The 12,961-nt window shown below is 55.9% G+C and overlaps 1 protein-coding gene across 9 annotated transcripts in view; it reads left to right on the plus strand.

Annotated features, from left to right (window-relative positions):
- TOM1L2 (target of myb1 like 2 membrane trafficking protein) overlaps positions 1–12,961 on the plus strand; it is a 128,135-nt gene that overhangs the window by 90,751 nt on the left and 24,423 nt on the right. For 7 of the 9 annotated variants that reach the window (XM_090292432.1, XM_090292431.1, XM_090292433.1 and 4 more), the window contains exons 5-7: positions 6,458–6,592; positions 8,511–8,669; positions 10,430–10,546. In XM_090292432.1, the coding sequence (XP_090148558.1) occupies positions 6,458–6,592; positions 8,511–8,669; positions 10,430–10,546 (411 nt within the window). The remainder of the gene's footprint in view (positions 1–6,457; positions 6,593–8,510; positions 8,670–10,429; positions 10,547–12,961) is intronic. The other 2 variants (XM_090292437.1, XM_090292439.1) reach the window with 1 other exon arrangement.

Consider the following 12,961-nt stretch of genomic DNA (forward strand, 5'->3'; position numbering starts at 1 on the left):
AGGGTCAAAGGCACACACGTCCCAAAACTCATTCAATGTGGGGTGGTTAGTGCTGTGATACAGGCAAGGTAAGAGCCTGCAGGTGCCAAGAGGAGAAGGGAGGCCCAACCTTGGGGTGGGGGTGGGGCTAAGGGGGCAGGGGGCAGTGTGATTAGGGGTGAGTTTTGGAGGTGGTGTAGCCCTTGAGGCTGGAAAGAAGAGAGGGCCTTAGCCAGGGAGTCTGCTGACTGTCCTTTCCACCTGCGCCTTCTGCCTGGAGGCGCTCCCCAGCGCTGGGGCAGTTGATCCCTCACTGGCTTAGCCCTCAGAGGCCTCCCAGTGCCTGCCCTGCAGCATGCACCGCCTCACTGCTGATGTGTCTGCCCTGTCTCATACTGAGCTCCCCAGGAGCCCAGGGGTGTTATGCCCCCAGGGGGTAGAGCAGCTGTCTGGGTGAGTAGGTGTTCAGTAAGTTGTTTTTCTTAAGGAATGGAGGGGTGCCGTTTGCTGGGGCTCTGAAGGGGGGAGTGGGTGACAGCAGAGCCCTCACCTGCCTCTCTGGCTTGTTCTGGTGCCTGCTTTCTGCCCACCAGACCCTCCCTCACGCGCACGCACACACCCTCACACACAGGTGCAAATCTTCTCACCCCCTACCCTCCCCACCTCCCCCAACGCCCCCAACAACCCCCTCGGTCTGGGACGTTCCCAGCACACTCTGTTGCCTTAACACTCAAGTACTGGATGTCAGAACAATGTGCAGTGGCTTCTTCTCACAAGCGATCGGGCATCCCAGCCTGAACTGTGCAAGCACACACTAGCCCAGGTGCATTCTCTCTGGAGTGGGACTGGGAAGGAGCGCTTCTTATGGCCAGGCCCGGTGGCTCATCAGCTGCCCCAGCAAGCACAGCTGTGGCCGTGTGGGGGTCCCTGCTGAGGGCAAAGGCTGCGCTCCCTGGGCGCCAGCCCGGCCCACGCTGGCCTAACTGCCGCTTTCCCACCAGTCCTCTCCACTTCCCAGCCCTGCTTCTCCCCACTGTCTAGCCTGACTTGGCGTTTTAACCTCTTTGGGCTTCTGCATCCTTATGAGTAAGCTGGGGGCCTGCCGTCCAGCCTCTCTACTCCCAGCCCTGCTTCTGCGTGGTCCGTCAGAGCGGCAGTGGTCTGCACTCACATCGTGGGGACGCCCCCTGCTGGCTTGGCAGAAGCACGTGCACCAGCCGCCAGGAGGGAGTGGGACAGGCTTAAGGGCCTCGCAGGCTCCTATGAGGCCAGGACGCTCTGGAAAATGTCTCCCGGGTCCAGCTGGGAAAACACCAGGGGCTTTAGGTGAGGGCGTTTCCAGGTGGGCTTGAGAACCTAACTGGGGAGGGTTCTTCCTGCCCAGGTTTGGAAACCTCCTGAAGAACGTCCACCTTTGAGCATGGCTAAGCAACGCAGAGAAAAGCAGGCAGCACTCAGAGCTGGCAGGCAGATGGACCAAAAATAAACAGGATCAGCCTTTTCCTTTACCTTTTATTAAATTGTATGTGCGGGAAATGGCATAGTTAAAAAGCACGTACAACTTGATAAATTTCTACAAATTGAGCGTAACCAGCCCCCGTTCTGTGAAGCAGGCTGACACAGCCACAAGCCCCACAGCCCTGGCATGACCACCCACCCGACCTCGCACACATAGACGGCTCTTCCTGCTCTTGAACTTCATCTATGCAGACTGTGCACCAGCACTCCGTGGTGTCTGTGTGTCTGGCCGTGATACAGGCCTTGCTGCGTCTCTGGGCACTGCTCATGTCGCCGGGCCGTGTCTGCGGGTGGATGTACCCTGGGTGATCTATCCCGAACCCTGCTGCTGGGCCCTTGGTATTTCCACGGGCCAGTATGAAAAAGGCTGCTATGAGCATCCAGCACATGTCTTTTGGTAAGGATGTGTGTCCATTTTTATTGGGTACGTATTAAATTGAGTGGGTAAAATTGCCATCTTTATCGGTCACAATGGTTGAATATTAGCCATTGCCTGTGGTTCCACCTCATACCTAGGAGCAGAACTGCAAGGCAGTAGGGAATGCCCGGGCTCTGGACTGGTAGCCCCACCAGCATTCTTGTGCTTTCTTCGCCCGCATGAGAGTTGTAGTTGGCTTCACATCCTCCTCAATGTGCAGCGTCTTCATCACACCTCACCTGACGAGCAGGTAGAGGTATTGCATCCTCTCAACCTTTGTTGACCCCTTTGAGAAGGAAGGGGATTATATTTACACGTTTAACGTAAGTAAAGTCCCCCAGAGAGTGTGCTGACCCCCCACCCGCAGGAGAGCCAGTGCGCTCCCACATGAGACAAGGGGTGGGGGGCAGACTCCTGGCTCTCTTGCCAGCCTGTGAGGGGCAGCAGGCCATTACATACAGCCAGACTAAAGAGAAGTCCAACTAAATGTGTGGGTGCCAGGGCTGTAGCAGACCCTCTTCATCTTCCTTGTTCTCAGGACCTTCTTGGTGCTCTTCAGAGCCCAGCTGTTGGGAGGTAGAGATGGGTCAGCCCCAACCCTGCCCTCAGGGCCTACAGTTCTGACAGCGTGGCCGGCCCGGGGTGAAGGCTCCGTGCCCCTGCCCTGCCGTGGGTGCCGGCCCTTCCCACAGGTAGCCCTCGCCCGGGCAGCAGGGGAAGAAGGGTGTTGAGAGCAGGGCACCCTTGTGAGAGGCTTGCAACTCTTGCACTCCCAGCCTTGGGACTTCCTGCAACTTTTAGCTTTTTGACTGAACTTCTTTCAGATTCGTGTTAAGTCCTGTTTGTGGAGAAGACAAGAGGGCTACTCCCACTCTGCCATCCCTCAGCCTTCCCTTGATACTGTTTTCAGAAGCAGAAATGATGTCATCCTTGTAAGGTGGCCTCACTGTGAGCATGCCTGTCCTGCTCCCCCTACTCGCCCACATCTTGCCTCCCAGTAGAGTCTAAAAATACCCTCTTTTCACTGAAGGAAGTGAGCTTGGGGGTGGGCAGGAGGAGCTGGAAAGGTGGTGCTCTGGGAGGCGTGGGAGAGCCGTAGCGGCTGGACCTGTGGCTGGGCCGGCAGCTCTCCAGGGGCTCTGCCACAAGGAGCAGGAGCCTGGTCCAGGGGCGTGAGCCGGACATGCCAGGAGCCTCCCTCGGTGCAGAGAATGAAACCCAGTGTTTAAATCAGGAATTGACCCGAATATGATGATTTAAAGCTTTGGATACAGAAATGGTTCATATTTGTATAAGGTTTTCATCTGGGGGTTGATAAGTAATCCAAAGGAACAAAGGAGATAAAAGCATGACTCCACCCCCCCTCCCCCCCCATTATACCTTCCTCCAGGTCTTTCAACCCCCTAATACTGTAGGCGCACAGGCAGGAAAAGAAAGAACTATGTAAAGAGCATGAGGTGGCCACTCGGCCATTAACCACAAGGGACCCCTCCCAAGGTGCCAGCACTGCCCTGTCACACTGCTCTCTGGTAGGGTAGCCTGCCAGCACCACCTCTGTGGTTCCCAGGCTTCAGGCTGACGACCAGAGCGAACCAGACCACCTGAGGTTTTCCGTTTCTCCCCTCGAACAAATTCTCCATTCTCTAGAGGGGCTCCTGCTTTATCATGGGCACCTCAGTGTGTTGACAGCCCAAGTGGCCATCTTCCTCTGTTCTCTGAAGCAGAACAGTAAGAGCGTTTAGTAGCCATGAGGGCTGGCTTCACTCTGACTGAACAAATGCTGACTGGCTGCCTTCTCTGTGCAAGGGCGAGGTATCTGGGCGTCATCCCAGCAAGATGCTAGAGGCACACAGCGTCTCTGGATTGCTTCTGCTTCTCTGTTTCCACATGTGACTGCTCTTTTAAAGGGGCCCTGGGCCCTCCCCATTCCCCTGCTGGCAGCAGAGTCTTGTTCAGTAGAGGAGGCTGCCCTGAACATATGTTCTCTTAGCAGCCACCTCACTGAAATGGCACAAGGTCCCCTACAGGGCTTGAGGTAGCAGCAGGTGGGAAAGGTGTGGATTAGCCAAGACTGCTTGGTTGCAAATAATAGATGCCAACTCTAGCTTGCCTAGGCAAAGAGGCAAGTTTGTCATGAAAAGGCAGGGCTGCCTAGAACCCTGGGGTATGACGGAGCCTGCGGCAGGGGCGGAAGGGGTTAGCACAGCCCTCCAAGCCGTCTCCTGTGTGTCTGCGCCTCTCAGCACACAGGCTGTGCCATGTCAGGCACACAGGACCAGGGCTGGCAGGTGGTGGCCTCCCAGGCCCACATCTGTCAAGGACAGGTTCACCTACCCTCAGAGCAGCCCAACAATCCCCAGGCCCAACATCCAGCCCAGGAAGGAGGGGCAGCTGACGGCCCAACTTGGGATGTGTCTTCCCCCTCCCTTCCTGGCACCATAGAAGGGGGCCCTGTTGACTAGTTGTTTGGGCAGATGCCCCAAGAATTATCAACTGGCTGGAGAAAACAGCGATGGATCTTTACTCTTAATTCTTCTCTCATATTTAGCTGGGATGAGAGTGAGGTCATTTAAAGGGAGTCCCTTGGCCTGCTTGTCCTCCGATAGAGATAGAGGCCAAACGCAGCTCCAGGGAGAACTGCAATTCTCTTTTCTCCCCAGCCTCCAGCAGTGGGCTGGGAGACTAATCTTTTTTAAAAATTGTTTATTTATTGATATTTTAGAGAGAGGAAGAGGGGAAAAAGAAATATCGATTTGTTGTTCCACACATTCCTGTATTCATTAGTTGCCTCTTGTATGTGCCCCGACCAGAGATGGAACCTGCAACCCCTGGCGCATTGGGACAACTCTCCAACCAACCGCATGATCTGGCCGGGGCTGTGAAACTAGTCTGAGGCACTAAAGGTTGGGCCCTGAACTCAAGGTGCTAGTGCATTTGGGGCCAGAGTCACAAGACTCAGCTGGGGTTAGAATCAGGTGGCTGACGCCAAAGCAGCTGGTGGCAGATGGGGTTCAGGGTCACTCCCCTGGGTTGGGGGGCCGTGTCTTCCATTGTTGCTGCTCCCCTGCTGGTATTCCAGATAGGCCTCAGCAGGCACCTTTGGCCCTCTGCAGAATCCAGAAGGAAATGTTGGCCAACCCGAAAGGGCTTGTGCTGATTTAGGGAGTTAAATCCCTGAGTATGCAAACTAAGTAAGTGGATCAAAGGAGCCAGCCTGACAGTATGTTGGTATTCAGTGAGATGCATCAGTTGTAATTAACAAGACTTGGAAACTGACCTTTTTAAGTTCAAGTGGGTCTCCTGGTTAAAGAGAGTTTCTGTGGCTGCCTCAGGATTGGTTGGAAGCTATTGCTGGAGCCAGGGTGACACTTAAATGCTGGAGACAGCAACAGAATTAGCAACAGGACCCTGGGCACCAAAGGCTCTGCCTTCTCTGGTGGGTGTATGGTGACAGAGTGACAAGAGCTGGGCCCCACTTCGTGGGAGTCATTTGGCTATACCTTTTCTTTTAATGTATTCTGTAACATCCAAGGAGCAGACTTCTTAAAAAAAACTTTTTAGGGTTTCATGAGCCCTGACCGGTGTGGCTCAGATGGTTGAGCATCATCCGTAAAGCAAGGTTGCTGGTTCAATTCCCAGTCAGGACACATGCCTGGGTTGTGGGTTTGGTCAGGGTGTGTAGAAGAGGCAACTGATGGATGTTTCTCTCTCATATTGATATTGCTCCCCCTCTCTTTCTCCCTCCCTTCCCCTCTCTCTAAAATTAAATAAATAAAATTTTTTTAAAAATAAAGGATTTTGTGAGTCAGTGATAAATGGCAGTCTATTTAAAAACGTGTACTTTCCTCTCTGTGCTGTGTTTTCATGCAAGGGAACCTAGTGATCATGCTCTCCTGTGGGTTTTCAATGTGGTTATGTGTGCGTTGATGTTGCGGGCAGCCCGGGGCTCTCCGCCGCGGAGCCGCGGTCCTCTCGCCTGTCAGAGGACGGGCTGGGCTAGCAGTCTCAGATTTAGCGTTCTCTCATCGACTGAGGAAAACTGGAGTTAGCCTGATATTCAGCAACACACCAGTTTTTCCTTTCTGCTCAATTTGCCTGCGGCTCCTGCCTGCACCGATGAGAGCCCTGCAGAGCGCAGACTGCAGCCCACGGTGCTCCTGGCCCGCGGCCTGGTGGCCTGGCGTGTCCTCCTCACGCCCTTCAGCTGCGCATCACCAGGCACTGCTGTCCTCGCGGAGGCAAACGCCTGCATTTGAGGATGCGCCACGGAACCTCTTCTCCAAGGAAACACTCCATATGCTGCACTGTGTTTGGTTTGTTGTTCATGCTCAACAGCACCCCTGAAAAACCAGGATGTTGCCACGGCACCGTGACAGTGCCGACAGGAGGAGGGTGCAGGGTGGGCGTGGCCAGGGCGCTTGCAGTGGGGCACAGGAGGGCACTGGCCTCTGAGTTCGCACGTGGCTGGGCTGTTGGGGTTTTCAGACACCGTGACAGCCGTGGTGAGAAACGCTCCCTAACAGGCCCCTCTTGTCCTCCCAGGCGTGGGCTGATGCCTTCCGAAGCAGTCCTGACCTCACAGGCGTTGTGCATATATATGAGGAGCTGAAGAGGAAAGGGGTCGAGTTTCCGATGGCAGATTTGGACGCTCTGTCTCCCATACACACACCACAGCGGGTAAGCTCCCAGCTGGCGTTTTCTAGAAAGACCTATTACAGAGCACGCAGCCATTGCCACCGCCCTTCTGCCGCTCCATTTGAGTTATTCAGCTTGTCATCACGCCTTCTTAAAGCTCGAGGGCATTTCTTCTTAATAACAAGGGGAATTCAGGAGTGAGACAGCTGGCTGACTGGGGATTAAGTGGCTGCAGTCTCCCCACAGTTTTCATACTGCTGTGGAAGAATATAATAGAGGGATCGTCTCAGAGCAGCCGGCTGCTAGGGGAAGCCATTCTCTGAGGGTCATTAGCACCTGCTTTTCAGAGGCCCCAGAGTCTGGTGTGGGGAGGCCAGAGAGAGCGCCAGAGCACCTTGGTGTCAGCTGTGCAGTGGCGGAACACATCTCTGAGGTTGGGCGAGGAGCACCTTCTGGCTTTTTCAGCTGTACAAGTTGACCAGGTGGATCTAAAAGGATCCATTTATTTTGAGATATGAGCATTCAGCATCAGCCCAGACACACTTGGGTTTCAAGGCCCATGGAAGACCCAGTCAGAGGCCTCCCACTGAAGCTCCTGCAGCACGCAGGTGAAGCCAGTCACCTTCCCCAGTGCGCACTCCACAGGCTGGGAGTCAGCCCGGCCTGGGGGGCCTGGGGGAGAGCCAGGGGGTGCCGGGGTCTGGGAAAGGTGTCCTGTCCCGGAACACTGCCTGGCTGGCCCTTGTTTGCCCGTCTCTGAACCGGGGTGAGTGGGACAGCGTGCCCGTGCAGGTCTCTTCTGTGAGCACAGCTGATGCTCAGGAGGTTCCCGGACACGCCCACAGGGAAGCCCAAGGAGCTGCGCCTTCCAGTGCAGTGCTTCCACTATGATCCCTCCAAACCACTTCCTGCGCTCTGTGGGATAGGCGTGACCTGTTCCATCCTTCCGATGATGACACAGGACTACGAGGGGGAGACCAAACAAGACTGGAATTTATTTGTAGGAAACTGTGTATTTACCCTTACATGTTCAAACTTCAGTCCCCTTCCAAGTCCTCTCATGTGTTGCGACACACCTATCGAGGCGTTTTTTCACTGCTCAAACGGGTTTTGGACTCGTCAGTTTTGATGCCACTTTGTTGCTGTTGTTCCACCTCCTCCACATCCGCAGAAGTGTCCCTCTGAGGACTCCTTTCATCCGGGGAAACAAAAGAAGTCACTCGGGATGAGATCGGGTGGACAGAGTCAGAGAGGCACAGGGGTCATGCCGTTTTTGGTTAAAACTGCTGAACACCCAGCGCGGTGTGGGCAGGTGCACTGTCAATCACCCATCATGAAATGGGCAAGTGGGTTGAAAGAGTCTTCAAAACTAATTCACTGAAGCTGAACGCAGCCTCTCACAACAACGCCAGCTGGTGCACTGACACAGAGGGGTTCCTGGAACACTGACCTGGTGGGGAAGCCTGTGCTACAGGGGGCCGCCCTCCAGAAGATGATTCCATTTTTTGGGGGGGTACCCCCTTGTATGTTGTTTTTCTGTAATTACAAAGAACATTCAGTAAGTTGCATAATTACTGTTTATTACCCTACGTATAAAAACCAAAATGTAATCTGGTACCAGATAAGGATTTGTGAGCAGCAAAACTTAATTGCAGCCCCACCCACTGGGGTCCCTCAGTGGTCCCATAGGGAACCATGACCACAGCCCTGTCAGAGTGCCCCACTGCGGCCCTCAGAGTCGCCTTGCTTGGCTGTGGGGTAAGTGGAAGGAGGAGCCATTGGGAGCCCTACTGCTAGTAGAGAGACTGGGAGCAGAGGCACCCTCAAGCTTCACAGGTTGGCTGGAGCGCTGGGCCGCCTCCTCTGCAGGCAGCTGTGGTGGGCAGGGCTGCCCCTGGTTGGGGGGCCAGGCCTAGCGGCCCAGGCAGCCCACATGAACAGAGGACTTTGTCATTGCCAGAGTGTCCCTGAAGTGGATCCAGCCGCTACCATGCCCAGGCCCCAGCTGCAGCAGAGGACGAGTGCCGGCTCCTATTCCTCGCCGCCGCCCGCTTCCTACTCCGCGCCGCAGGCCCCAGCGCTGAGTGTGACTGGCCCCATCACAGCCAATTCAGAGCAGGTACTTGCATCCTCCTGGGCTGTAGGCCAGCCAGCCAGCTGCCCTCACTCCCCTCCCAGGAGACGTGCGCAGAGGCCTCCTAGACCAGGCGCTGTGCCAGGGGTCAGCAACACGCAGATGCAAGGGCTCAGGCGCATGCGGCTCAGGTGGGAGGCTGGTCACGCTGGCAGGGGCTGTGCCCATGTGCTCAGAGCCCAGAGTTGAGTAGTGCCCGGAAGGCAGCCTAGCGTGCGGAGGCCGCTGAAGGCCTTGAAGCTGGAGCAGGGCCTGTCCAGAGAGGTGTGTCCAGACGCACCGAGTGTGGTGCCCTGGGAGCAGCGGGTGGTTGGTTTGGAGGTGGGTGCAGGTGCAGGGGCCGACGGGGGGAGGAAACTGGCAGAAGATGAGGCCGAAACTATAGGACTGGATGTGAGTTGTAAACAGCCTGTGTGTCGTGCAGAGAGGCTTAGATTTATCCGGTGAGAAGTGCCAGCCGCCAGGGATGCAGTCAGCACAGCACCTGTCCGACTGGGGAGGCTGAGGCCCGGGCAGGGAGGCCTTCAGAAAGCACTTGTCCTGCCTTTATCCCAAACACCACCTGCCTTCCCTGAGTGCCTTCAGGAGAAGCTGATGCCCTCTGACCCCAAATTGGACTTTTTAGATGTGATGTGGAGCCTGGTCTTCAGGTGACTCTCTAGAATTTCCATTAGTTAAAATTTGAGGATTGGTCAGACTTGAAAAAAATCTATGCAATGTTTATATTTTAAAATCTTTATTTACTATCTGTGGCAATGCCTTTGTCATGGAGCCTCACCTCACAGAGGGGCACGTGGCTCTGTCTCGTTGGTGTAGGTGATATGCCAGGCCCTGCACAGCTAGGTGCTCTGCTGGTGGGAGGGGGCTTACTTCGAGGCTTTGGCCAGGTCCCTGGGCTTCAGTCAGCAGAACGTGGCAGCAAGCCCTCCTCTTATCCTCCTGAAGGGCCGCTGTGGGAAATCCACACCCAAGTGCCGTGTGCGCTGCTGGGGAGAGACAGTGAGGCCCACAGCTGGAACGTGGGGATTCATGAACTGCAGGGGCCAGGACCTGGCCTGCAAGGAAATCCTGGGAAAGAGGGTTTCTGGCTCTAGGCTCTGTCCCGTGGGCACAACTGGTCCCCCTCTGCTCAGAGGAAAGACGAACATGTTGGAAGTGGGGTGGCCACTCTGCCCCTCCGCTGACTCGCAGTCAGTGTGTGGGACCTCGGGAGGGGACCTCCCAACAGCCAGAGCTGTAGCGGGAAGGGTTTGGGGTGGGTGAGAGGGTGTGGGCATTGCCGCTGGGGGAAGATAGCAGAGGCAAGCAGGGGCTGGCCTCAGAGCCCACGTGGTTTCTGACTGTTGCAGGTCTGGGCCTCCCTGGCCCAAAACCTCTTCCAGCAGGACATGGGCCGTCCAACCATCAGGCAGAGCCAGGGCAGCGAGGAGCCTTCCAGGACCTAGCGTGCCACCCTGGTAGACCAGGGGCTGGGCCCAGGACAAGGAAGGGCCTGCAAGAGGAGGGAGGAGTGCTCAGCTGCACCTCAGGGAAGGGCAAGGAGAGTCCAAAGAGGCTTCACTGTGGCCATGGGTCAAATGCAGTGAAGAGGGAGCAAAATCCCCCTCTCTGGGCATTACAGCAGGATAGGGTGTGTGTGGGTGCTGGCACTGTGTGGGTGTTTTCATCAGTTAACGCACAGTGGCCCTGTGAGGGGCAGGTGTCACGATCGCCTTCCCCTGCCTTCCTCCTCATGGCCCCAACAGATCGCCAGGCTGCGGAGCGAACTGGACATTGTTCGAGGAAACACAAAAGTCATGTCTGAGATGCTAACAGAAATGGTGCCTGGGCAGGAGGACTCGTCCGATCTGGAGTTGCTGCAGGTGAGGGGCCTTAAAGTGGGGGAGCTCTGGGCGCAGGGAGGCGGCAGCGAGAGAGGGCACAGGACCGGCCACGCGCTTCCCAGAAACAGTCAGAAGCCAGTACCAGGCTCTCTGTTTTATTTTCCTTTGTAACACTTTTTCCTGATTGCAAGAGGCCAGTTGTAGAATAGATGCCCATCTAAAGAAAAAGGAAGTTCAAAGGAGAAAATGATAATTTTCTTTAGTGCCAGCATCCACAAATAACCACAGCTGATGCTTTGATATATTTTATTTCAGATTTTTTTCTGTTTATTTCAAATGTAGTTGAGATGATATGATATGGTATGTATGATTCTGTATATCGCTTTGCTCCCTCAACATCATTCAATGTCACACATTTACAGCGGGACTTCAGCCTCTCCTGTACAAAGGAGCCCTTCGAGCCTCCCCTCCCCCAGCTGTCCCTGAGACTGAGATGAAGCTGAAGCTCCTTTTCTTTTCCTGAACGCCAAGAATTCCCAGGCTGAGCCACTCACGTGGTGGCTCCTGGGTGGGGCTCTGTCACTAATGGGACACCATGCAGGTTTGGAAACATGGCAGAAAGGGGTCCAGGGCAGGGCTGGCCTGCGGGACGCCCTCAGATTAGAGCCTGTTTCCCAGGCCAGCCAGGTCCACACCACACCCATCTCGGACAACTGTGGCCTTTGCAGAGAAGCAGTGGCCTCCTGAGGGGTGGAGAAAGGATGCTGGATGCTCCCAAGTGCCAGATCTTTTCCGTGGGAGGCAAGATACTTGAGTAAACAAATCAGGAGCCAGACTGGCCTGGCGAAGTGGCGCGTCCTCCTGACATGCCTTCTGTCGCTGCCTTGTCTGCACTCAGAGCTGTCCGTCTTGACCCCCAAGGGCCACGCCTCCCGCCCTGCTTTGGCACACACTGGCAGCCTGGGAAGGCTCGGTTCTGATGGCCTGTCCTTCAGGCACGCATACTGCCAAGTGGCTGCTCCTGGTCCTGCGCTGTTTCTTGTCGTACCCCCTTTATCCTCCGAAGCCACCAGCTCCTGGGGGCGAGGGGGGCCTGGTCTGGGCCTAACACAGCAAACCCTGGGAGCACAGAGGGGCATGGGCCAAGGTCGCTCTTCTGAAGGAGCTCCCGGCTTAGTGCAGGAGGCAGGAGAGCGGCTTGTCCCCACAAAACCGGGCTGGCTGCCGGGCTGCCCTCAGAGCCGGGGCGCGCGCCCTCTGCTGGCCCCTCCCTGGCTCCCAGACATCACCTGGTGCCGGCAGCATGCCTGGCTTGCCTCGGCTGTCCACGCGCCACCCTCTGCGGGACCCAGCATCCTGTCCCTGTGTCCTCGGCCTCCGTTCCCAACCTGTGGCAAGGGTTCCTCCAGGCACTACCCAAGGCCCTGGGGTCTAAGAGCAGCCTGGAAGCAGGGCAGAAACTGAGAGGGCTCTGTGCTGTGTCAGCATCAGAATTCCTGCTGACAAGGGGCTTGCAGTGGACAGAACTGCGCTCCTGGCAGCAGGGCGACGGCTCGACAAAGCCCACTGCTTCCAGACAGCCAGAGCAGACCCAGACAGCAAGAATGCTCTGCGTGTGTGCATGCCAGTGTGTGTGTGTGTGTGTGTGTGTGTGTGTGTGTGTGTGTATGTGTGTGTGTCTGTTTTAAAACAAACCCATCAGCCAAGACAAACAGAACCTAATCTCCTGGCGTCAGCTCACAGTTTTCAAAAATAGGTTGCTTCCCATGACGTTTTCCTTCCCTCTGTTTTGTTCCAACGCTGAGCCTACCAGCCGCACTGCTGTCTCATAAATCAGGCAGAGCAAGAACAGTTCTGGGCACCAGTGGGAGGCTGTCCTTGCAGCGTGGAGGATTCAGGAGTCAGGCAGCTCGGTGTGAACAGACACGGCTCCCTGGCTGCCGGCCTCACTCTCAGGCATTCCTGACGTCTTCCCTCCTCTTTGTCCCCCATCAATCAGAAGCCAGCCAGGCAGGGTCTCCCAAGGGTCAGACCAGACTGAACAGCGAGCCTTCCACATGGGAAAATGCCACAGTCTGCTTGGGAAGTGACAGGATCAGAATGCGCCCCGAGGACCCCTCAGTCAAGTTGGAGGGCAGCCAGATTGTTCAGAGTAGAAGCTGTCTTGAGCCCACAGTGCTGGCCAGGGCCATGGAAGTAAACGCTTGTCACCGGCCCAAATGTTCCCGCCAGCAAAAGCTGCTCCCGTCTCGAGTGTAAATTGCTGGGTAGGAGGTAGAGGAAATGGGAAGGGAGGAAATCGGAGGTGTCAGCCCTGGGATGCACTGGTGTGACCGAGCATAATTATAGGCAGGTTAAGTCCCCATGGCTTCCTGCGAGTCACAAAGCACTTTCAGCTATAGCCTTGCCACAGCGCTGCCAAGCAGCAGAGAAGCTTTCTGGGGAGCATGGTTT

The sequence above is a fragment of the Furipterus horrens genome, unplaced genomic scaffold (genome assembly GCF_987537825.1).
Source record: "Furipterus horrens unplaced genomic scaffold, mFurHor1.1.pri manual_scaffold_11, whole genome shotgun sequence".
NCBI lineage: Eukaryota > Metazoa > Chordata > Mammalia > Chiroptera > Furipteridae > Furipterus > Furipterus horrens.